At 36.8% G+C, this 26,968-nt stretch overlaps 1 protein-coding gene across 22 annotated transcripts in view; it reads left to right on the top strand.

Annotated features, from left to right (window-relative positions):
- Window positions 1-26,968, top strand: part of LOC309630695 (nuclear autoantigen Sp-100-like) — a 106,300-nt gene that overhangs the window by 21,455 nt on the left and 57,877 nt on the right. For 17 of the 22 annotated variants that reach the window (XM_082396223.1, XM_082396214.1, XM_082396225.1 and 14 more), the window contains exons 2-6: window positions 19,220-19,382; window positions 20,540-20,708; window positions 22,915-22,998; window positions 24,118-24,267; window positions 24,704-24,787. In XM_082396223.1, coding sequence (XP_082252349.1) covers window positions 19,220-19,382; window positions 20,540-20,708; window positions 22,915-22,998; window positions 24,118-24,267; window positions 24,704-24,787 — 650 coding nt within the window. Of the gene's footprint in view, window positions 1-12,590; window positions 12,686-19,219; window positions 19,383-20,539; window positions 20,709-22,914; window positions 22,999-24,117; window positions 24,268-24,703; window positions 24,788-26,968 lie in introns of all 22 variants that reach the window. The other 5 variants (XM_082396227.1, XM_082396226.1, XM_082396213.1 and 2 more) reach the window with 4 other exon arrangements.

Raw genomic sequence — 26,968 nt, 5'->3', positions numbered from 1 at the left:
ACACATTTCCTCTTCATAACCCTTCTATGAAATGGGTACCATTATTGTCAACATCATTCTACAGGTAGGGAACTCAGGCTGCCCTACCTCCACAGCTATGCAATGGCAGAGCTGGAGTTCAAAACATCCTCCCCACCTTCCTACCTATCCCCTCACCTTCTATCCTTCCTCCTGTCTGGCACTGGCTACCACACTATTAATCACTACAATATATTGCCTTTCAAACATGAAGAAGCCTCAAAAATGACATGCATTAGGCTGCAAAAGAAATAACAATAGACTCTTAAGTGAAAAAATCTTAAAGAACACATTTTCTAATCATATATGATAAGATCAGAATAAATAACCAGGACAAAGGAAGACCTTCCCTAATCCATCCACTGAGAAGTTTTCAAAGCTCCTTCCAAACACTCCTTAGTTTAAAGAGAAAATCAAAATAGAAATTACAAATGATTAAGAAATAAACTCCAATGAAAACATTGCATACAAAAACCACAGACATACCCAAATGGGCACAAAGGTGAACATTCATGGCCTAAAATCCATTTATTAGAAAACAGGAAATGTTGAAAAGTGAATTTAACTTTAAATCAAGGTATTAGGAAAAGAAATCAAGATAATCCCCCCAAGAACGTTGAAGACTAGAATAAGGAAGGGAAAAATATATAAATATAATTTTAAAAGCAGTATTTAATTAAATATCAAACAAAAAAATAAGAATAATGGAACCAAGAGAACCAAAAGGTGGTTCTTGGACAAGAATAACAAAATGGAACATTTGATCAAGAGAACAAAAGGAAAGACATAAATGAACAACACCAGAAATAAGGAAAGGGATATGTCTCTAGTGAAAGAAAAGATTAAAATTTTATATTAAAAAAATCCATGTATAATTTCCTACCAATAAATATGACAATCTAGGAAAAATGATTACTTTTTAGGAAAATAGGAATGATCAAACCTGAGTCAACTTGAGAACTAAATAGAACTAAAAGTAGTAGAAGAAATGTACAATGTCCTTCCAGACCTACCCTAACCCCGCCCTCTCCCCACCCCCCGACACCCCCACCCCTAGACATCAAACAGTTTAATGAATAATTTCCAGCAATCCTTCAAGGAACAGAAAATATTTGTACTAAGTAAATTATTCCGATAAGTTAAGAAAATTCAAATCACCCCAAATCATCATGAGATTACTATATTTCTGCTATCAAACCCAGATAAACACAAGATAAATGAAAATTGTAGGTTAATGTTGCTTATAAACACATAATATTAAATCCCTTAAAAAGATATTAGTGAGTCCAGTCCAAGGGGGGATGAAAAATTAGTGTGATATTACCACATAAGTATCATCTCAGGAATTCTAGGAAAGGTCACATTAGAAAATTTTTCTATGCTTTTGGTTAAACCCGGCAGATTGAACACATCTGCATTTATCAGTGCTCCTTCTAACACTAAATCATGTCAGAGAGTTACATGGCAGAAAGCAGCAAGGACGAGAGAACAGAAGGGAGGATATCAAACACCAGATGTCAAGCAGACATTTCAAAAGATGAGATGCGGATGTATAAGCAGTAGCCAATTTCACAGAGCGAAGGAATAAGAAACATAACTGGACCCCAGTCTTACACCATATACAAAAATCAAGTCAAAACTGATTAAAGACTTAACTGTAAGACCTGAAACTATTGTAATGTAGAGCATGGGGGTTCTTGTTAATAATACTGTATTGCATATTTGAAAATACTAAGAGAGTATATCTTAAAGTTTTCATCACAAGAAAAAATTTGTAACTATGTATGGTGATGAATGTTAAGTAGACTTATTGTGGTGATTATTTCATAATATATACAAATATCATATTGTTATGATGTACCCCTGAAACTAATGTAATGTTATATGCCAGTTATATCTAAATTTTAAAAATCTATAAATAATTGCCAAAATTTGGAAGCAACCAAAATGTCCTCCAAAAAGTGAATGGATAAATAAACTGTGGTACATTTAGACAACGGAATACTATTCAGGCCAAAAGGAAATGCATGTTATTAAGTAAAAGAAGACAATCTGAAAAGGTTACATACTATGATTCCAACCATATGACAGTCTGGAAAAGGCAAAACAATGGAGACAGTAAAAAGATCAGTTGTTGCCAGGGATTTGGGACAGGGATAAACAGGCAGAGCACAGAGCATTTTTAGAGCAGAGAAACTACTCTGTATGATACTATAATGGTGGATACATGGCATTATGTATTTGTCTAAGCCAACAGTGTACAAGAATGAATCCTAATGTAATCTATGGCCTTTGAGTGATGATGATGTGTCAAAGTAGGTTCATAATTGTAAAAAATGTACCACTCTGTTGGGGAACATTGGTAATGGAGTGTACTAGGCATGTTTAGGGGAGAGGACATAGGAGAAATCTCTACTTTCTACTCAATTTTGCTGTGAACCTAAACTGCTCTTTTAAAAAGGTCTATTTTAAACATAGTTTTTTAAAAAAATCCCTGAAACTGTAAAACTGTTTGAAGAAAACATTGTGGGAGTGGGGGGGAAGTCTTGGCATTGCTTTTGGCAATAATTTCTTGGATCTGACAGCAAAAGCACGGGCAACAAACCCCAAAATAAACAAGTGGGAGTATATCAAACTAAAAAGCTCTGCAGAGCAAAGGAAAACATCAACAGAATGAAAAGACATCTTATGGAACGGGAGAAAGTATTTGTAAACCATCTATCTGACAAGGGGTTAATATCCAATATACACAAATCTCCTACAACTTAATAACAAAACAAACAAACAAAAAACACAACCAATTTTTTAAAAACATGGGCAAAGGACATGAATAGACATTTTTCCAAGAAGACATTCAAATTGCTACCTGGTATGTGAAAAAATGCTCAACATCACTCATCATGAGAGAAATGCAGATCAAAACCACAATGAGATATCACCTCACACTTGTTTGGATGGCTATTATCAAAAAACCAAAGATAACAAGTATTGACAAAGATATGGAGAAATTGGAGATAACAAGTATTGACAAAGATATGGAGAAATTGGAACACTTGTACACTGATAGAGTTGTGCAGCCACTGTAGAAAACAATATGAAGGTTCCAAAAAAATTAAAAATAGAACTACCATATGATCCAGCAATCCTACTGCTGGGTATTTATCTTTAAGAATAGAAATCAGGATCTGGAAGAGATATATGCACCCCCATGTTCACTGCAGCATTATTCACAATTTCCAAAATATGGAGACAACCCATATATTTGTTGACAGATGAATGTATAAAGAATATGTGGAATACACTTATAATGGAATATTATTCAGACTTTTTTTGCTTGTCATTTTATTTTTTTTAATTTTTATTTTATATTGGAGTATAGTTGATTTACAATGTTATGTTAGTTTTAGGTATACAGCAATGTGATTCAGTTATACATACACATGTATCTATTCTTCTTCAAATTCTTTTCCCATTTAGCTTATTACAGAATATTTAGCAGAGTTCCCTGTGCTATACAGTAGATCCTTGTTGGTTATCTATTTTAAATACCGGAGTGTGTATATGTCAATCCCAGACTCCCAGTTTATCCCTCCCTCCACCTTGCCCCTTTGGTAACCATAAGTTTGTTTTCTAAGTCTGTGAGTGTGCTTCTGTTTTGTTAATAAGTTCATTTGTATCATATTTTTTTAGATTCTGCATATAAGCAATATCATATTTGTCTTTCTCTGTCTGATTTACTTCACTTAGTATGATAATCTCCGGGTCCACCTATGTTGCTGCAAATGGCATTATTTCATTCTTATTAATGGCTGAGTAATATTCCATTGTATATATGTACCACTTCTTCTTTATCCATTTTTCTGTTGATGGACATTTAGGTTGCTTCCCTGTCCTGGCTATTGTAAATAGTGCTGCAGTGAACGTTGGGGTGCATGTATCTTTTTGAATTATGGTTTTCTCAGGATAAACGCCCAGGAGTGGGATTGCTGGGTTATATGGTAGTTTTATTTTTAGTTTTTTAAGGAACCTCCATACTGTTCTCCATAGTGGTTGTATCAATTTACATTCCCACCAACAGTGCAAGAGGGTTCCTTTTCTCCACACCCTCTCCAGCATTTATTGTCTGTAGAGTTTTTGATGATGGCCCTTCTGACTGGTGTGAGGTGATACCTCATTGTAGTTTTGATTTGCATTTCTCTAATAATTAATGACGTTGAGCATCTTTTATGTGCTTTTTGGCCACCTGTATGTCTTTTTTGGAGAAATGTCTGTTTAGATATTCTGCCCATTTTTTGATTGGGTTGCTTGTGTTTTTGATATTAAGCTGCATGAGCTGTTTGTATATTTTGGAGATTAATCCCTTGTTGGTCCCTTTGCAAATATTTTCTCCCATTCTGTGGGCTGCTTTTTCATTTGCTTTATTGTTTCCTTTGCCGTGCAAAAGCTTTTGAGTTTAATTAGATCCCATTTGTTTATTTTTGTTTTTATTTGCATTACTCTAGGAGACAGATCGAGAAAGATCTAGCTCTGATTTATGTCAGACAGTGTTCTTCCTATGTTTTCCTCTAAGAGTTTTATAGTATCAGGTCTTACAATTAGGTCTTTAATTCATTTTGAGTTTATTTTTTTGTATAGTATTAAAGAATGTTCTAATTTCATTCTTTTACATGTAGCTGTCCAGTTTTCCAAGCACCATTTATTGAAGACACTGTCTTTTCTCCATTGTATATTCTTGCCTCCTTTCCATAGATTAATTGACCATAGGTGCACGAGTTGATTTCTGGACTTTCTATCCTGTTCCATTGATCTGTATTTCTGTTTTTGTGCCAGTACCATACTGTTTTGATTACTGTAACTTTGTAGTATAGTCTGAAGTCAGGGAGCCTGATTCCACCAGCTCTGTTTTTCTTTCTCAAGATTGCTTTGACTATTCGGGGTATTTTGTGTTTCCATACAAATTGTAAATTTTTTTGTTCTAATTCTGTGAAAAAGCCATTGATAATTTGATAGGGATTGCCCTGAATCTGTAGATTGCTTTGGGTAATATAGTCATGTTGACAATATTGCTTCTTCCAATCCAAGAACATGGTATATCTCTCCATCTGTTTGTGTCATCTTTGATTTCTTTCACCAGTATCTTATGGTTTTCTAAGTACAGGTCTTTTTCTTTGTATGCTTTTTCTTGGCTTGACTCAGATATTTATTCTGTCATGTATGTTTTTATACTACTTTATCCACTTCCAATGGGATTACAAGTTACAAGTGTACCACACTTTTATGATAATTTCAGAAGGACTGACATTTTAAAATTACTATGCTTATCCCACTACTGGGCATATACCCAGAGAAAACCGTAATTCAAAAAGACACAGGCACCCCAATGTTCATTGCAGCACTATTTACAATAGCCAGGTCATGGAAGCAACCTTAATGCCCATCGACAGACGAATGGATAAAGAAGAAGTGGTACATATATACAGTGGAATATTACTCAGCCATAAAAAGGAATGAAATTGGGGCATTTGTAGAGATGTGGATGGATCAATCTAGAGACTGTCATACAGAGTGAAGTAAGTCAGAAAGAGAAAAAAATATATCGTATATTAATGCATATATGTGGAAGCTAGAAAAACGGTGCAGATGAACTGGTTTGCAGGGCAGAAATTGAGACACAGATGTAGAGAACAAACATATGGACACCAAGTGGGGAAAGTGGTGGTGGGGGAAGGGTATTGGTGTGATTAATTGGGAGATTGGGATTGACATATAAACACTAATACGTAGAAAATGGATAACTAATAAGAAGCTACTGTATAAAAAAATAAATAAAATAAAATTCAAATATTCGAAAAAAAAAATAAACCAAACGTGCCTTCCTAAAAAAGAAAACAACAAAAACCAAAATATACTGTGTTGGGTCAAAGATGAGATTTTGTGGTTAGAGGCTATTTAAAAAAAAAAGTGGAAGAAAATGCAATACTAAATGAGAATGAGTAAAGATGGTTTAGCAGTAGGAAATCTCTTTATATAATTTATTACATCAACAAACAAAAGGAGAAAAAGTGTATAAATATACCCATAAATAATCCTAAAAGGGGATTTCTTAAGACCTAACAGCTATTTTTATAAAGACGCAGACATAGAGAATAGACTTGAGGACATGGGGAGGGGGAAGGGTAAGCTGGGACGAAGTGAGAGAGTGGCATTGACATATATACACTACCAAATGTAAAATAGGTAGCTAGTGGGAAGCAGCCGCATAGCACAGGGAGATCAGCTTGGTGCTTTGTGACCACCTAGAGAGGTGGGATAGAGAGGGTGGGAGGGAGACACAAGAGGGAGGGGATACGGGGATATATGTATACGTATAGCTGATTCACTTTGTTATACAGCAGAAACTAACACACCATTGTAAAGCAATTATACTCCAATAAAGATGTTAAAAAAAAAAAAGATAGAAAAAAACTATATGAAATATACAAATGCTTAACACAATATGAAGTCTCCAAAAATAACAAATATTACAGTAAACATTGAAATGATGAAATAATTTAAATAGAAAAAAAGGCAGAGATGCCTACCATTAACCATCTTTGTTTTATATATATATTTTTAGAAGTTTTGGCTAATGCAATAGGATAAGAAAATGAAGTCACTGGTATAAATACTAAAATAAGATACAACATTATATGTCCTACATTTATATACATAGAAACTCTAGCGTCCTAACTAAATCCGTAAGAACTAGAAAAAGAATTTTCCAATCTGCATGAATACAAAATAGACATATAAAATTTATAGATTTTATTTGGAACACCATAAAAGAAATAAAATAATACTTCAAACATAATAGCAAATATGTATATATTTATAAACATCTGAAAAGTATGAACCTATATGAAGAAAAAAACTATAAAATCTTATTGAAGGAAATTAAACAAGATCTAAATATACAGAGATATATAAGGTGCCACCAATTAGGAAAGCATAGTAATTTTTTTTTTAATTTTTGAAATTTAATTTATTTTTTTATACAGCAGGTTCTAATTAGTTATCCATTTTATACATATTAGTGGATACATGTCAATCCAACCTCCCAATTCATCACACCACCACCCCCACCCTGCCACTTTCCCCCCTTGGTGTCCATACGTTTGTTCTCTACATCTGTGTCTCTATTTCTGCCCTACAAACCAGTTCATCTGTACCATTTTTCTAGGTTCCAGATATATGCGTTAATATACGATATATTTTTTTCTCTTTCTGACTTACTTCACTCTGTATGACAGTCTCTAGATTCATCCACATCTCTACAAATAACCCAATTTCGTTCATTTTTATGGCTGAGTAATATTCCACTGTATATATGTACCACTTCTTCTTTATCCATTCGTCTGTCAATGGGCATTTATGTTGCTTCCATGACCTGGCTATTCTTTTTGAATTACGGTTTTCTCTGGGTCTATGCCCAGTAGTGGGATTGCTGGGTCATATGGTAATTCTATTTTTAGTTTTTTAAGGAACCTCCACACTGTTCTCCATAGTGGCTGTATCAATTTACATTCCCACCAACAGTGCAGGAGGGTTCCTTTTCTCCACACCCTCTCCAGCATTTATTGTTTGTAGAGTTTTTGATGATGGCCCTTCTGACTGGTGGGAGGTGATACCTCATTGTAGTTTTGACTTGCACTTCTCTAAGAATTACTAATGTTGAACAGCTTTTCATCTTCTTGGCCATCTGTATGTTTTCTTTGGAGAAATGTCTATTTAGGTCTTCTGCCCATTTTTGGATTGGGTTGTTTGTTTTTTTAATATTAAGCTGCATGAGCTGTTTATATATTTTGGAGATTAATCCTTTGTCCACTGAATCGTTTGCAAATACTTTTTCCCACTCTGAGGGTTGTCTTTTCATCTTGTTTGTAGTTTTCTTTGCTTTGCAAAAGCTTTTAAGTTTCATTAGGTCATATTTGTTTATTTTTGTTCTTATTTCCATTACTCTAGATGTGGATCAAAAAAGATCATGCTGTGATTTATGTCTAAGAGTGTTCTTCCTATGTTTTCCTCTAAAAGTTTTATAGTGTCCAGTCTTACATTAAGTTCTCTAATCCATTTTGAGTTTATTTTTGTGTATGGTGTCAGGGAGTGTTCTAACTTCATTCTTTTACATGTAGTTGTCCAGTTTTCCCAGCATCACTTATTGAAGAGACTGTCTTTTCTCCATGGTATACCCTTGCCTCCTTTGTCATAGATTAGTTGACCATAGGTGCGTGGGTTTATCTCTGGGCTTTCTATCCCATTCCATTGCCCTATATTTCTGTTTTTGTGCCAGTACCATACTGTCTTAATTACTGTAGCTTTGTAGTATAATCTGAAGTCAGGGAGTCTGATTCCTCCATCTCCGTTTTTTTTCCCTCAAGACTGCTTTGGCTATTCAGGGTCTTTTGTGTCTCCATACAAATTTTAAGATCCTTTGTTCTAGTTCTGAAAAAAATGCCATTCATAAGTTGATAGGGATTTCACTGAATGTGCAGATTGCTTTGGGTAGTATAGTCATTTTCACAATATTGATTCTTCCAATCCAAGAACATGGTATATCTCTCCATCTGTTTGTATCATCTTTAATTTCTTTCATCATTATCTTATAGTTTTCTGCATACAGGTCTTTTGTCTCCCTAGGTAGGTTTATTCCTAGGTATTTTATTCTTTTTGTTGCAATGGTAAATGGGAGTGTTTCCTTAATTTCTCTTTCAGGTTTTTCATCATTAGTGTACAGGAATGCAGGAGATTTCTGTGCCTTAATTTTGTATCCTGCAACTTTACCAAATTCATTGATTAGCTCTAATAGTTTTCTGGTGGCATTTTTAGGATTCTCTATGTATAGTATCATGTCATCCGCAAACAGTGACAGTTTTACTTCTTCTTTTCCAATTTGTATTCCTTTTATTTCTTTTTCTTCTCTGATTGCCGTGGTTAGGACTTCCAAAAGTATGTTGAATAATAGTGGTGAGAGTGGACATCCTTGTCTTGTTCCTGATCTTAGAGGAAATGCTTTCAGCTTTTCACCATTGAGAATGATATTTGCTGTGGGTTTGTCATATATGGCCTTTATTATGTTGAGGTAGATTCCCTCTATGCCCACTTTCTGGAGAGTTTTTATCATAAATGGGTGTTGAATTTTGTCAAAAGCTTTTTCTGCATCTATTGAGAGGATCATATGGTTTTTATTCTTCAATTTGTTATTATGGTATATCACATTGATTGATTTGCATATACTGAAGAATTCTTGCATCCCTGGGATAAATCCCACTTGATCATGGTGTTTGATCCTTTTAATGTGTTGCTGGATTCTGTTTGCTAGTATTTTGTTGAGGATTTGTGCATCCACATTCATCAGTGATATTGGTCTGTAATTTTCTTTTTTTGTAGTATCTTTGTCTGGTTTAGGTATCAGGGTGATGGTGGCCTCATAGAATGAGTTTGGGAGTATTCCTTCCTCTGCAATTTTTTGGAAGAGTTTGACAAGGATGGGTGTTCACTCTTCTATAAATGTTTGATAGAATTAACCTGTGAAGCCATCTGGTCCTGGGGTTTTTTTGGTTGGAAGATTTGCAATCACAGTTTCAATTTCATTAGTTGTGATTGGTCTGTTCATATTTTCTATTTCTTCCTGGTTCAGTCTTGGAAGGTTATACTTTTCTAAGAATTTGTCCATTTCTTCCAGGTTGCCCATTTTATTGGCATAGAGTTGCTTGTAATAGTCTCTTAGGATGCTTTGTATTTCTGTAGTGTCTGTTGTAACTTCTCCTTTTTCATTTCTAATTTTATTGATTTGAGTCCTCTCCCTCTTTTTCTTTGTCTTTAATTTTTGCGAATTTTCTTACTATGCGTCTCAGCATGTTTCTCTTTGGGTTATCCTGTATGGGACTCTCTGTGCTTCCTGGACTTGGGTGGCTATTTCCTTTTCCATGTTAAGGAAGTTTTCGACTATAATCTCTTCAAATATTTTCTCTGGTCCTTTCTCTCTCTCTTCGCCTTCTGGGACCCCTATAATGCGAATGTTGTTGCGTTTAATGTTGTCCCAGAGGTCTCTTAGGCTGTCTTCATTTCTTTTCATTCTTTTTTCTTTATTCTGTTCCACAGCAGTGAATTCCACCATTCTGTCTTCCAGGTTACTTATCTGTTCTTCTGCCTCAGTTATTTTGCTATGGATTCCTTCTAGTGTATTTTTCATTTCAGTTATTGTGTTGTTCATCTCTGTTTGTTTGTTCTTTAATTCTTCTAGGTCTTTGTTAAACATTTCTTGCATCTTCTTGATCTTTGCCTCCATTCTTTTTCCTATGTCCTGGATCATCTTCACTATCATTACTCTGAATTCTTTTTCTGGAAGGTTGCCTCTCTCCACTTCATTTAGTTGTTTTTCTGGGGTTTTATCTTGTTCCTTCATCTGGTACATAGCCCTCTGCTTTTTCATCTTGTCTATCTTTCTGTGAATGTGGTTGTTGTTCCACAGGCTGCAGGGTTGTTCTTTTTGCTTCTGCTGTCTGCCCTCTGGTGGATGAGGCTGTCTAAGAGGCTTGTGCAAGTTTCCTGATAGGAGGACTGGTGGTGGGTAGAGCTAGCTGTTGCTCTGCTGGACAGAGCTCAGTAAAACTTTAATCCGCTTTTCTGCTGATGGGTGGGGCTGGGTTCCCTCCCTGTTGGTTGTTTGGCCTGAGGCGACTCAACACTGGAGCCTACAGGAGCTCTTTGGTGGGGCTAATGGTGGACTCTGGGAGGGCTCACGCCAAGGAGTACTTCCCAGAACTTCTGCTGCCAGTGTCCTTGTCCTCGCGGTGAGACACAGCCACCCCCCGCCTCTGCAGGAGACCCTCCAACACTAGCAGGTAGGTCTGATTCAGTCTTCTATGGGGTCACTGCTCCTTCCCCTGGGTCCTGATGCACACGCTACTTTGTGTGTGTCCTCCAAGAGTGGAGTCTCTGTTCCCCCCAGTCCTGTCAAAGTCCTGTAATCAAATCCTGCTAGGCTTCAAAGTCTGATTCTCTAGGAATTCCTCCTCCCATTGCCAGACCCCCAGGTTGGGAAGCCTGACGTGGGTCTCAGAACCTTCAGTCCAGTGGGTGGACTTCTGTGGTATAATTGTTCTCCAGTCTGTGAGTCACCCACCCAGCAGTTATGGGATTTGATTTTACTGTGATTGCACCCCTCCTACCATCTCATTGTGGCTTCTCCTTTGTCTTTGGATGTGGGGTATCTTTTTTGGTGAGTTCCAGTACCTTCCTGTCGATGATTGTTCAGCAGCTAGTTGTGATTCTGGTGCTCTCGCCACTTACTGACCCTTGAGGCTTGTGGTTTTTATCTTAGTCCTTGTTTTGTTTTATAAAACTCTGTGTGGTTTACTTTCTTTAACGTGCAGCCTATTTAGCATCTACTGATTCTAACTTATTGAGACTTCATTTATGGTCAAGATTATGATCTGTATTGATATGCATTTAAAGGACATTGAGAGAAAATTTTCTGTGTTTTTAGGTCACAAGATTAAATAATAAATCTTTCTTGCTAATTTATCCAGAGCCTGTATATTTTGATCATTTTTTGAATACGTGAAGAGTCAAACACTAGAGGTGAATTGTTTCTCAATATTCATAAAACATTTGCCCCATTATTTGTTCTTTGAATTTTGCTTTGAGATGAATATAAATACCCTTATTTTCTATTTTGTTTATATCTGAATACCATAACTTGCCTATCTTTGATTTTAACAAATTTTTTGTCACTTTGTCTTTCTTGTGTCTCTTATTGGATTCTATTTTTAATCCTGTGCCTTTCAATACCATTATTTTTTCATTTACATTTAGTGTTTTTAATAATGTATTTTTCATACTTGTTTTTTTTCTGTTAGTTACTAAATTCCTATTAGTTTCCTTGATTTTTTACTCTCTAAAAATGCAAGCTATATTTCCTTTTTATATTATTTTTTAGTCTTTCATAAGGTTTTATTAGAGTCTGATTTCACTCAACCAGTGGTTATTTTCGACTTTTCAAAATAATTTTTAATCTATTTTTCTGTATTTTTTGGTGGTGAATTTGAAACCATATTGTTCGAATTTCATGTTTAAAAGAAATAATTTAATAAGAATTTTCCTTTACCACTAAGCTCAACACTGTTTATAAAATTTGAAATTTTACATCAAAGTCGTTACTATTATATTATTTTGCAAAATAAAATTCTTCTCTTTCTAGAGTAATTTTCTGCATATAGATTCTGTATATATTTTGTTAGATTCATACCTAAGTATTTAATATTTTTGGTGCTATTGTAAATGTTATTGTCTTATTGCATTTCAAATTCCGAGTTTTCAGTGCTGGTATATACAAAAGCAATTGATCTTTGTATGTTAACCTAGTGTCCAGCAACCTCTCTATACTTAACTATTAGTTCCAGATTTTGTGTGCATGTGAATTCTTTGGGATTTTCTACATATAAACAGTCATGTTATCTGCAAACAAAGATAGTTTTATTCCTTCCCAAACTCTGTACATTAAATTTCCTTTTCTCCTTTTTTTGCACTAGCTGTGCCTTCTAGTACAGTGTTGAATAGGAATAGTGAAAGAGGACATCTTTGCCTTGTTTCTCATCCTAGGAGGAAAGTGTGCAGGTTTTCAACAGTAAGTATGATACTAGCTATAGATGTTTTAATAGATATTCTTTCTCATTTTGAAGATGTTCCTCTCTATTTCTAGTTTTCTAGGGGTTTTTACATGAAAAAGTGATGGAATTTGTTAAATGACTTTTCCATATCAATTGATATGATCATCCAAATTTTGTTCTTTTACTTGTTGATATGGTGGATTACACTGATTGATTTCAAATCTTGAACCAGGCTTGCATATCTGGAATAAGTTACACTTGGTCATGCTACATATTTTTTTACACTTTTGGATGCAATTTACTAATATTTTCTTGAAGATTTTTACATCTATATTCATGAGAGATATTGATCTGTAATTTGTCTTTACCTGCTTTGGGTATTGCAGTAGTGCTGGGCTCATAGAAGGAATTAAGAAGTGTTCTCTCTGCTCTATTTTCTGGACAAGAATGTGGAGAATGGGTATCATTTCTTCCTTAAATGTTTGGTAGGATTAACCAGTGGAATCCCCTGGGCCTAGTGCTTACTTTTTTCAAAGTTATTAATTACTATTTCAATTTTGTAATGAATATAGGCCTATTCAAACTGTCCATTTCTCCTTGTGTGAGTTTTGATAGTTTGTATCTCTCGAGGATTTGGTCAATTTTATTTAAGTTATCAAATTTTAGGGAACAGATTTGTTCATAGTATTCCTTTGTTATCGTTTTAATGTTCATAAAATCAGTTGTGATGATCCTAATTTCACTTCTGATATTGGTAATTTGTGACTTCTTTCTCTTTTTTTCTTTAGTTAGTCTGGGTAGAAGTTTATCAATTTTATTGATCTTTTCCAAGAACAAGTTTTAGGTTTTGTGGAATTTTCTCTTTCATTGCTTTTTGCTCTTTTATTTCATTTCTTCTACTGCTTTAAGCTTAAGTTGCTCTTTCTTTCCAGTTTCCAATGGGAGAAACTTATATTATTGATTTTACATCTTTCTTCTTTTCTAATATATACATAATAATATATATATTCAATGGAACTCATTTCTTTGTAGTCACTGCTTTTTCAGCATCCCACAAATTTCGATAAGTTGTAGTTTAGTTTATTTTTGTTCAGTTCAAAATATTTTAAAATTTCTCTTAAGACTTTTTCTTGACCCACGTGTTATTTAAGAGTGTATTTTTAAATCCCCAAGTATTTGGGGGAATTTCCCACCCCTTTCTGTTATTTATTTGTAGTTTAACTCCTTTTTTCTGAGAACATACTTTTTATGATTTCTATTCTTTTAAATTTAAGATGTGTTTTATGGCCCAGAGTGTATTCTATCTTGGTAAGGGTGATTATTCCATGTGTTCTTGAGGAGTATGTGTATTCTGCTGTGGTCGGATGGAGTATTCTAAAAATGTCAAACAGATCAAGTTGATTGGTAGTGATGTTCAGGTCAACTACATTCTTATGGCTTCTCTACTTGCTTGATCTATAAATGACTAAAAGAGGGCTGTTCATGTATCCAACTGGAACAGTGGATTTGTCTATTTCTATTACTGTTCTATCAATTTTTCCCTTACACAATTTGTTGCTGTGTGTTTATCGTGTGTAAATACCACATTAAGGATTGTTATGTCTTCTTGGAAAAGTGACCCCTTTATCATATGTAATGCTCTCTTTCTCTTAATTAATATTTTTTCTTGTCCTGAATCTTTTTTCTCTGGAAATAATATAGCTACTCTATCTTTCTTCTGATTAGTGTTGACATGGTATCTCCTTCTCCATTCTTAACCCGCATCTTCGTATTTGTTTTTTTCTTATTGACAATATAAGATTGGGTCTTGTTTTCTCAGTCACTTTGACAATCTCTGTTTTTAATTGGAGTATTTAGGCCATTCACACTGAAAATAATTATTGATATACTGGATTATATTACCATGTTTGTAACTGTTCTTTATTCATTGTATTTGTTCTTTGTCTCCTTTTCCCCCCCTCTTTTTCTGCCTTCTCTAGCTTTAATTTAGCATTTTATATGAGTCCATCTTAGTCTTCTATTAACATATCAATTATACTTCTTTTTAAATGTTTTTGTTGGTTGTCTAGACATTGCAATACACATTTATACCACTTCCCCTGTAGCACAGGTACCTTATAGCAGAGTATTCCCAATTCCCTCCTCCCTTCCCTTATGACATTGTTGTCATTCATTGCACTTATTTATATGCTCTAATCATCACCTGTTCCAATCTGAGATGTTCATGTTCTCCATCTGTTACTGGACTGCCAACTTGGATCCATAACTGGATCCACTGGTTTTTAATTTTCACATCTTCCTCATTACTGGATTACTTCCCTGTTTTTCCAAAATCCATCATATTGTATTTTCCTAAGAGTGGGTGTGTGCTGTTCAATATTATACATTGACAAATAAATAAATAAACAAGCTAGAACCACACTAGATGACTTAGAGAATATTTTGCAAGGTATTAATGTGAAGACAAATTTGATGCAGAAGACAATTTGTAATTCAAAGAAAATTATATAATATTTTAATATAATATGATGAATAAAACCCCTGAAAGATATGGGTAGGTTATAGAAATAGGTAGATGGATTTATATGCTTATGGAGAATTTAGGAAAGAATACATGCAAGGTTATTAAAATGGATTATGCAGGAGGAGTGGGCACAGTGATGTAGATGGAAAGGAAAATAACGATTGCATAAAAATTTTAGAGCACGTATAAACTGTATTTTTAAACCTTAAATATACGTATTGACATATGCATAAAGGAAATAAAGAAAATTTTAGGAAAACACTCAAAATGGATGTTTGTAAAGTAAAATTTCTCAGCCCTACATGTCTGAAGTTGTCCTGATTCACTCTGCATTTTGAAGGGCTAGATCTGTTACTGATGAGATGTCTCAAGCTATTCTTGCCATCATTCCTCCATAAGTGACCAGTTTCTTAATTCTTTCTGGAATATTTTAGGCTCTTCTCTGTTTTTTAGATGTTGGCATTTCATAGTGATATGCCTTGGTTTGGTTCTTTTAAAATTCATTTCTCTAAGTCCTTTTAAAAAAAATCCATGTCCTTCTACTCCATGGTATATATCTCCTTAAATAATTCTCTTGATGTGGTCCTCCTCTGCACTTCCTTGCGCATCTTTCTTGACTCTAATTAGGTTGCTATTAGACCCCTAAATTAATCTTACTCTCCTATGTTGTCTTTCAAATTTATTCTTTTTTGTTCTTTTAATCTCTTCATTTAATTTTGTGGGAAATTTCCCCAACTTTATTTTACAACCATTTTAGTAAATCTTAGTAAATTTCCAAAAATCAATTTAAAAAAAATATCTAATGCCACTATCTCTTTCTCTGTTAGTTCCTTTTTCTTTGTAACCAGGGGTGCAATATGTATTCTCGAATCTCTCTAAAAATATTAGAGGTTTTGGAAGTTTCTCCTGTTTCCTACAATATCTCTGTTTCTCCTGGGGCAACTTTTCCTCTTTTTTAATGTTTTTCTTTCTTTCTAATATTGGAGACTTTCTTCAAATGTCTGCTGACCTGTGGTTATCTGCTTCTACTTAAGAGGGGGCTCTGGAAATCAATCAACGTGACTCACCAAATTAAAGAATAAAGAAGGAAAACGATATGAATAGCTCAATAGATGCATTTGATAATTAACGTCTGTCCATGATAAAACTCTCAGCAAACTAGCAATAAACAGAAACTTCCTCAGTTGTGTGTGTGTGTGTGTGTGTGTATGACATCATACTTGATGGTGATACTAAATGCATTTTCTCTAACATTGGAAACAAGGCAAGGGATTCCATTCTCACCATTTCTCCTCAACATTGTATTTAAACTCCTAACCAGTGCAACAAGAAAGAAAAAAGAAACAATTTTTGGAAAGGAAGAAGTAAAGGAGTTTTATTTGCTGATGACATGATTGTTTTTTTCTATAAAATCCAAAGGAAATCTATGAATATATACTAGAATACATGAATTTAGGAAGGTCATGAATACATGGTTAATGTTTCTGAAAATCGATTCTATGTTCATACAGTTGTTAGAAATAATTTTAAAAGCAATATCATTTAAAGTAGCCCCCTCAAAGAATAAAATAACTAAGAATAATTTTAATGAAAGAAGTGTGTGACTTCTATACTGAAAGCTGTAAACACTTCTGGCAAGATTAAGGGAAAATAAATAAATGGATTAGAGCTCAATATTGTTAAGATGTCACTTTTCACCAAATTTATCAACAAGTTCAATGCAAACCTTATAAAACTCTAAAATGCTTTTCTTGTAGAAATTGACAAATCCAATTTAAAAGATATGTGGAAAAACAAAAGACCTAGAAAACCCAAGACATATTTTCCTAATTGACTTCAAAACTTACTATAAGTTGTAGTATTCAAATCAATATACTATTGGCACAAGGATAGACAAACAGATAAATAGTATGGCATAGAAAATCCAGAAATAGACCCATGCTTATACTGTAAATTACTTTTTGAATATTTTCATTAACTTGGGGAAGGCAAAGATTTCTTAAGTAGTACACTGAAGTTATTAGCCACAGAAGAAAAAAATGATAGCTTTAGCTTCATCAAAGTTAAACATTTCTCCTCGTCAAAAGACATGGTTAAGAAAATGAAAGGCAAACCACAGAATGGGAAAAAATGTTCATAATACGTATATTAAACAAAACACTTCTTTCCATAATATATACAAACTCCTACACATCAATAATTAATAAATGACAATCTAATAATATAAATGGGCCAAAGACTTGGAAAGACACTTCACAAAAGGAGATTATGAATTGCCAATAAGCATACAGAAGTGTGCTCAATATTATCAGTCATTAAAGAAATACAAATTAAAACTATATGGGATATCACATTATACATTATAGACTAAAATGGGTCAAACATAGACTTTGAAATATAGTTTGACAGGTTCTAAAGCCATTAAACATATTCCTACACAATGACCCAACAATTCCACTCCTAGTTATTTACACAAGAGAAATTAAAACATCTTGCCACTAAAAAACTTGTACAAGAACAACAGCTTTATTCAAACTAGCCCCAAACTAGAATCCACCCAAGTGTCCATAAACAGGAAAATGAATAAACGGATAGTGGTAGGTCCACACAATGGAATACCTTCAACAATAAAAAAGAACAAATTTCTGTTCATCCAACAACATGGATGATGAGCAAAAGAAGTCAGACACAAAGCACATGTGTTGTATTATTTTCATGTATGTGGAATCCAGGAACAGGCAAAATTAACATATGGTGACAGAAAGGACAGCAATGTTTCCATCTGAGAGGCTGCCTGGGCACAAGTGGTCAGGATGCCAGTTGAGGGGTGGAGGGTGTGTTGTTCTGTTCTTCATTTTTCAAATAACACAACAGTTTTCAGCACCATGTCCCCCTTGTGATCGCCACTGCTTCTCCAGGTGCTGCAGGGCACACTGGTTGCTTCTCTGACCTCTGGGGGCATCCTACACCTACAATAGTAATTAGCGATCCTCTGACCAGTTTTTGTCTTATAGATTTCGGTAGTAATCTCTCATCTGCTCATTGCCCCCTGCCATTCTCCTTGTCATTGTGAATCCAATCCCTTCATTAGCATTTTAGTGGGGGGAGGGGAGATAATAAAAGAGAAGACAAATGATTCTCTTCAATCTGCAGTCTTTAATCAGAAACTTCTTTATGCAGAATTCAACAAAATAATGTGACATTTCTTTGATGGTTTTGGGTACTGGTAAGTGACAATAATTTTCTTCTGGTTTGACAAAGAATCCTAATGTCTTCATAACTTTTATGAATACAAAATGTTGATTAAAACATTATCAGAGCAATAAAATAATCACCTAAGAACCAGAATTAAAGGCTCAGGCTTAAAATTACTATCACAGAAAATAGCAGCAATTTCTGAAATTCAGATGTCTAGAAAGATTCACTATATAAAACAATAACACAGAAAGATTTATATTAACACAAAGTAGAAGTCCCAGAAGAAACAACTGATAGTCTTGTGAATTTCTCAGTTTATCCATATCATATCATTCTTAAGCACATCTTATCATTTATGAACTAGTTTTATAATACAAGATGGTATTTCTCTTAACAGTTATAGATCAGAGGAGGGGACATCTTGTTTTATTTTCTCTTAGTTATTAATTAAGAAACATTTTTCAAGGTTAGATTTTTTATTCTATTGTTTTCATTCCTCTGTTTATTCCACTTGATTTTGTACAAATTTTAAATTTTTTTAATTAAAAAATATACCAGATAAGGGGAGATATCTTTACAATGGTTTTGATTGGGACAGACTGGAATGGACTTTTTCAGTCCTGTGCTTCAGTCTTTCTTAACCTCCTCACTTTCTTCTATTATATCATTGTTTGTTGTTTCAATTCCATTTATTCTGGTCTCTACTGAAACCACTTATTTTATATATGTTGGTTCTTCACAACCTATCCTTTATATATAAAATGTTACAGCCTCCACAAGCGTCTTGGAATATTGATGACTGTTTTCACATGGTATTCTTCCTCCCTAGGATAGCCACAGCAAATCAGAACACAGACAACAGGCTTAACTTAGAGCCTGCATTCAGGCACTTCAAAAGACATAAAGTGGAGATTTCAACTGCAATAAAAAAAACATTTCCTTTCCTTGAGGGTCTTCGTGACCGTGAACTCATCACCAATAGAATGTATGAAGTAAGTGAGGTTTATTATGTCACAATCTGGTAAACTAGCCCCATACTAAGTTATGCTTCGATAACCTGAACACAGAAGTAAGGGCACAAGTACCTAACTGAGGAGTGTCCTATGAGAAGAAGACCTTTTCAAGTATTTTTGCAATTGTTCAAGTATTGTGATAAGGTAAAAAAGGAGAGGGAGAGTAGAAACAGGCATCACTGGAGACAGTCCTGCTTCTAACTGAAGGGATGGTGCTCATGGTGACCACTGGTGTCAAGGTGAGTAGCACTGGAGACAGGCTGCATCTGAAGCAGGTGTGCTCCACAGATGTTTAATTCCTTGTAGAAATGCACACAGTAGAGCATAAACTAAGAATTAAAAGAATTTTAATGAATTGATGAATAATTTAAATGAGATGATTTAATGAAATAATAATTGACACAGCATTTCTTTTCAATGAATTTCAATTTAAATAGTTAGATCTGAGAACATTAAAACCCACAGGGAATTGATGTCCTGTTAGGACAAATTTGGGAGTATATGCTTGCTATTCTTTCTCCAGTGGGTTTTGGTGTGGGGGGGGTTCTTATTTTTCCCATTTATTTACTTATTTACTTATTTTATTTATGCTATTTCTGGAGTCTTGGAATTTCGGTTAATTTTAGCAATAGGTGTTGTTGGAGCTACAGAGATGCAAGTCTTCTCCTTGCCCTACAAATATGCTTTCCCTGCGGTCAAGTTCACAAAAGGGGAAACTGTCACCTGCCTTCCTTGAGCCCTTCCAGGCCAAGTCAGTCTCGGTGAAGGGGCAGGAGTTGTCCAGTCAACAGAATAGCTGCTCATCACCTGCCAAGTCTATTCCTAAAACATTTGACCAAGTTCTTAGAAGCCTACAAATCCATTAACTTTGAACCCATTTTATTCTTCGGAATTGCTCCTTCTTACATCTAATATAAATGAGGGTGAGGAGATCAGATTCACAAATGGGGATTTCTAAGGAGAAAGGATTTACTGTTTCACTTAGTAGCCATACAAATACACAGAAATTCTAAACCTTTATGTGAAAAGATAAGTATGTATGGAAATTGGAATACATTAACTATAAAATCTCTTTCTAGGGCTCTTCTGTAACGTGGAAGTCTGTATTTATATTTTTTCCATTCAATATTTTTTAGGACTATCAAGATTCTTGTAGAAACCTGGTCCCTGTATCGAGAGTGGTTTACAATGTTCTCAGTGAGCTGGAGAAGACATTTGACATGTCGCTTCTGGAAGCTTTGTTCAGCGAGGTCAACCGGCAGGAATATCCTGATTTAAATCACATTTATGAAAGCTTCATAAAGGGTAATTAGCTTATTCTCTACCTTTTGATGTTCAAGGCCAATTCTTTTCAACAAGTATAGATTGAGCTTGTACCACAAGCCATACATGGTGCTGGGTAGTGGGGATATAACAGTTAGCAAAACACGTACCATGAGCCTTATCAAAGCTCATGTTATAATGGCTACAGTACGACACCAACCTGGAGCTCTGCTTAACTAGGCATTTAGACTCACAGGACAACCAGAGCCACAGTGGCATCCAATTTAGATAGAAGGACAAATGACAGGGCAGCAGTGGTCTACACAGCAGTCCACTGAGTTCACTACTACCCATCTCAAGCTTAGCTGCGGGTGCAGGATCTATCCTGGCTTGGCAACACCAGATCAATGGGAGTCAGTATCCCAACCACTCCAGAATCATAACTTTTAGGGACCCCTAGAGGGACAAGCCGAGTTACAAGAATCACCACATTGAAGGAAGACCCAAGAATAGTGCCTAGATCCCAGTCTACATGTAAAGGACCAGTCACAGGTCATTTTAAGCCTTAAACCCAGGGTTGGCTTAGTAACACAGAAGAAAGGGCACTTTCATCAGATTTCCAGAGTAATGAGCAAGAAAGCTAACTCAATATCAAATCTGCCCTTAAAGGAAAAATGGTTTTATTAACTTTTTCTCCTCAAATAATCACACAAGCTCTTCTCTTCCAGGGACTATTTTTGGTGCTATACAAAACTAAATCTTGACTTTTTCCTGAGAAGGCATAATTTATACTTTTTGAATGCTGGGGCGACTCACACCTACACTTGCTGCCATCCACCTGCCCCTGGGGGAGGTTGCTGCTGCCGCCTCCTGGACTCTGCTGTCCCCGAGAGCTCGGGTCAGCGGCCAAAGTTAGAGGCTGGAGACTGTGACCAGGGCGTGACATCTCTCCTATTGCCAGGTCCCCACCTCCATCTCATGTGCTGAAGCCCCCAGTGCCTGCCCACAGGCCTCCTTCAACTCTTCTGGGCTTTGGGCCATTGTTCTCCTCGCACCTTCCGCCTGGTTTTGCTGAGGCTTGAAGCCCGTGTCCTGGGGGAGACAAAGCAGCCATGGCTCTCACAGTCCTGTCCATCTCACCCCCTAAAAGGCACTGTCCGAGGAGGTGCTCCTGCCATCAGCTCTGGGGCAGCCCGGGCTCCACTGCCTCCCCTGGTGTCTCCTCCCCGGACTCCTGGCAGGGATCCATGCCCTAGGCTCCCTGGTTTATTTCCTTCCTCCTACGCTTGCTGGGTCACCTAGCTGCAGGGGCCCTGGGCTGGTGTCCTGGCCTCTCCTTGTTGGGGCAGCCACCTGGGTCCCTGGTCCAGGAGTCATGGGGACGTCCTGCAGTGCTGCAACAGGCACTCCCTGCTTGCGGCTTCAGAGTGTCCTTCTTTGTGGGATCTGGGCCACTATGGGAAACCCGTCTAGTAACCCCACCAAACGCATCACCCCCTCTGCTTGGTCTCTTTGGGAACCGCTCATCCTCCCCAACACAATTAAGCCCAACCCTCGTCTTATCTAGTCCCATCTTTATTTTATTTCTTTTTAATATTTATTTATTTATTTATTTATTTGGCTGCACCAGATCTTAGTTGTGGCACGCTGGATCTTCGAGGCAGCACGCGGGCTCCTTTAGTTGCAGAATGCAGGCTCTTAGTTGCGGCATGCGGATCTAGTTCCCTGACTGGGGATGGGAACCCGAGCCCCCTGCATTGGGAGCTCAGAGTCTTAACCACTGGACCACGAGGGAAGTCCCTAGTCCCATCTTTATAGCTCTTGGGCTTTCTCTTTTATACACACGGATCTCTCTAGGATCCTACCCCTTCTCCAGAGGAAATCTCTCTGTTTCTTCCTTACAGTTTGAACAGTTCAGTAAACACATTTCACTTTCCTTATTTATCTTGACATGTGCTTTCCCCACGATGCGAGGTTTATTTTACATAACTGACAGGATCACGATGTTTCCACGACTCCTTTATCCTTACATACAAGTGGCTCATTTCTGTTTGGGTTACACAGCAGTTAGCTTGCTGGGGCTTCTCTTCTGTCCAAGGATGATGGGGGAACTTTACCAATAGGATTGGGAACCCCTGAGCTCTGAGTGACCCGAGGGCTAGGAATTCCTAAATTTGTAATTTTGAGATGATGTTCCTGGTCTCTGGTGGAGATCTCTAATTGTCTTCTTCTCTGTCCCTCTCTTCAGTAATGCAGGGGATAATTAATCATGAAGAAAGCAATGGAGAAGAGAGGGAGGAGAGGCCTACTCTCCCACTAAGCCTTGAGCAAGGTGATTGAGACAAATACAAAAGCGATTCCCATCTGCTAAGAGGGAAAGGAGAAGGGGAGGTGTGAGCCCGAGTCCTGAGCAAACACTGAGAATCAGGGAAGAAATGTTGAAGGACCACGGAGAAGGCGGTGAGGGGTGTCTGTATGAGCATCTAACCAGAGGCTGAGTCCTGGAGAAGTAGCTGTGACAAGAGATTGTGGGCCCAAATACCAAGACAAAGGAAGAGGAACCCAGGGTGTCAGTAACCAGATTTAAAGAGAATGACTACCTGGAAGTAATTGTGATTTAGAAAGACTCCTGTAGGAGAAGATCAGTGTAAAGGTGTGAAGGGCTAAGGACTATGGGCCCAAGGTCAGCGTCAAAGAGGAGACCCTTGATGATGGCAGAAGGAGGGACCGATTTAAACGTGGGGGATGTTGTTCAAGAGCAGGAATATTCAAGGAGAAAGGCAGTCTATATAGAGACAGAAGCAAGGAAGTGGTAGAGACGTGGAGGAGAGGATGTGGGTATTTGAGAGACAGAGAGGAAGACAAAGAAGAAATGAAAGGAGAAAGGGGTCAGGGACACAACAAAAACAACCAAGTTATTAACAGCTCACTTGATTGAACGTTTATTCTGGCAGTTGTGGGATTAGTGCCATTGGACGATATTATCACTCACGTGCCCATTTTGCAGATAAGGAAGCTGAAATCTAGAGAGACCATGTAAATAGTTGTCCTGGGGTCAATGAGCAAGGATAGACCCAGGCATTCTGAACCCAGAGCCTGTGTTTGCAACCCTGGATACTACCTGGTAACCTAATGGAAAAGACAGAACCATGAAACAAAAATAAGGAAACATATAAAGAGGGAAATCCCAAGGGCTGGAGAAAGTGGAGGAGAATCAGACACTGAATCCTCATGGAAAGGCCATCAAGACTTGCACAGGGAGGGGGTGGAGCAAGAGGGAGTGCGGAAGAGGCAGCAGGACTTTTCAGGAAGTAAGGGAAGGCCACCAGTCAGGGGCAGCTCTGGGGACAAAGGCAAGTTCCCTATGACCACGGGTGGTTTGTATTTTCCTGTTGGATGCTGATTGATGCCGGAGGAAAACAAAGTATTGATGAATCAAAACATGATTTAGGTATGACCTCACCTGAAAATGGACTCTCGGATAACCTCTGTGAAACAGAACAGGTAAATGCAGAGAGGAACGATACAACCAGTGACCAAAACGATGCACTAGAAAGCCAACAAGCAAATGAACAATGTGCCCAAGAGTCTGAACCAGCAGGTAAGACTGGCTGGGTTTGATGAGTGTGGAAGGGCCAAGAGGTCCTGACTAGTGGCAGAGAAGGAAGTAATGCACCACTCAAGGAGACATCTATTAACAAAGAAGGGGAAATCACACAGACACACAGAGGGCAGGAATGGGGCCTGATATATTGATGGGGGAGACCTGGAGGAAGAAAGTGAGAAAGGAAAAACTAAGAGACAGAAGGCGAAGAGTTGCAGAGTCCCACCGGGGTAGAGAGACAGAAACAAAAGTCGAACAAGTCAGGGAGAGATCGACTCCAGAATCAATGAAGCACAGCACTTTCACAGGGTGAAGGTGGCAATATATGCAGACAGGTTATAAGTAGAAACATAAGAAGGAAAGAGAAGTCGGATGAAATGCAAGAAAATGGAAACAGGGCAAAGCAAGTCTCTGTGGTCTTTTTTATCTTCAGAGTCCTGCGAACAAGTACCTATCCAATCAAATAATGGTGATGCAAGAAAGGAGACACCCAGCCCATTGCCTTATGAGGAAGAAAGTAATTACTTACCAATTTTCTAATTACATCTTTGTTTTCCTATGAGAGTAAAAGCTCTCCTTTGTTCTCCCATACTAATACACCCCTTCCCAATCCTAACACTGTCCAAGACACACAGCCTTCTCCACAACCTCTGGCTGATTTTAGCAGATGTAAGTTGCAAGGGAGAAGGAGAGCTGAGCTCTTTAGTGGATGGGGTGTCCCTGGGAAGAGAATGCAAAGATGAAAAATAGGAAAAGGTGGACTGTGGAGCACCAAATAACAAAGTACAAGAGTGAGATAGATTTTAGATAAATTGACATGGAATCAAAATAATGCCATGTTGTGGAGTTGATGAAAAGAAATAAGTTGCAACTTCCTTTTCAGAGGTTATAACAGAAACATGTAAATCATGTAAGATGTTGCAGGTCAGATTTGCAAGTAAGGACGCCCAGGTGAATGGCCTTTTAGAAAGGAAGTGGCAGGTAGAGGGATGTGGTTTGTTGGACAATGGCACACAGGGAGAACTTTGGTGATGATTTGAATGCTTAAATGAGGAAAATATATAGAAAGACAAAATTGATATAGAGGAGACATGTGCAGGTCATAATAATAATTAAGAAACAGGGATAGAGTAAGAGAAAGTAGGAAACGTAACAGAGAATGGATACATTGAAAAAGCAGGTATGGGACAGCAGGGTCAGGTCTAGGGTGAGACCCTGGGGCACATATAAGGATTATCTTACTCTTGGCACCTTCTTGTGCCCTAGGCACCTCCTTTGCCTGGTCCTAGACCCTGCTGGACACTGGGGACAGTGATTACAAATGTAGAGGAGAAGAGATGAATAGAGAAAGATACAGATGAAAAAGAATACCAATAAATAGAAAAATGGGGGTAGGAGAGGCACAAAGAGAATAATTTAAAGGACAATGAGTTAAAAATCGGTAGCGAGTGGGCCAAACAGAGAGAGGAGACAAATCAAGACATTACCCCATTTGAGGAGACAGTCATCAAAAAAGAAGACACAAGGGGCTGTTCCTAATACCATTGAGAAGGGTAAGGTATCTGCAATGATCAAAATAGCCCTGTAACCCCCTCAGATAAAAATAGGCCTCTCCTCAGGCATCTCACCCTCCCCATGGTTTCAGTACCATCCATCATCTATTGATTCCTAGATGTACATCTCCAGCCCAGACCTGATCTCTAGACTCATTCCTCCAAGTGCTTGAAGATCTGTATTCAAAGATCTGATGGACATCTCTATTTGGAAGCTGTATCAGTTATCTATTGCTGTATAAAAAAATAGTCCCAAAACTTAGTGGATTAATCCAACCATGGTTTTGTCACTTCTGTCAATCCTAACTTTACACATAGCCTATGACTCAGCAGTTACATTCCTCAACAGATCAACAGAAATGCATATTATCTTCATCAAAACACATACAAAAGAATGTTCATCATAGTGTTATTCATAGTAGTCTAAAGCTTGAGCCAGCAAAAATGGATATTTTATGGTTTTATTTTTTAATGGATAATTTCTATAAAGGAATATTATATAGTGGTGAAGATAAATATACGAAATGGATACAGACGACTATCACACACATGTTGATTAAAGAAGCCAAATCCACCCCCGCCCCTGAAAAGTCAGAGGGACAGAGAGAGAGAGCAAGAGTGAATGATTCCACTTATATAAATTTATATAAATTTTGAACTAGCAAAATCAATCCTCTATGGTATTAAAAGTGTCAAAGTGGTGGTTAACTTGAGCAAGATACATCTGGACAGTTAGTGGGGGCATCACTAAGAGGTTTCTGGAGTGTTAGTAATCTCTTATTACTTGACCAAAGTGATGGTTACCCAGATATGCTTGTTCTGTGATAATTCAAAATTTATGATTTGTGCATTTTTATCTATGGGTTATACTAAAATTATGATTTTTATTTTTGAAAAGCAAAAAAAAAAAATCATCAAAAGATGAGAAAAGTAAGTGAAAAGAAAGTAAAAACAAAGATAAAATAAAAACCTGAGAGTTGAGAGAGACACAAAGAAAGGGACAGAGTTGAACAGCAGGAAGGAGAAGGGTTGGGGTGAAGCGTCCCTCCTGCAGTGGAATTACAAGGAGAAGGCTGTTAATGCTAATGAAAGGTGCTTACTCCCTTTTGGAGTGACAAATTACAATTCTTCATTCATTACAATTT

The sequence above is a fragment of the Balaenoptera borealis genome (assembly GCF_965194805.1).
Source record: "Balaenoptera borealis genome assembly, chromosome: 6".
NCBI classification, from domain to species: Eukaryota; Metazoa; Chordata; class Mammalia; order Artiodactyla; family Balaenopteridae; genus Balaenoptera; species Balaenoptera borealis.
This window is presented reverse-complemented; position numbering and strand designations above follow the sequence as displayed.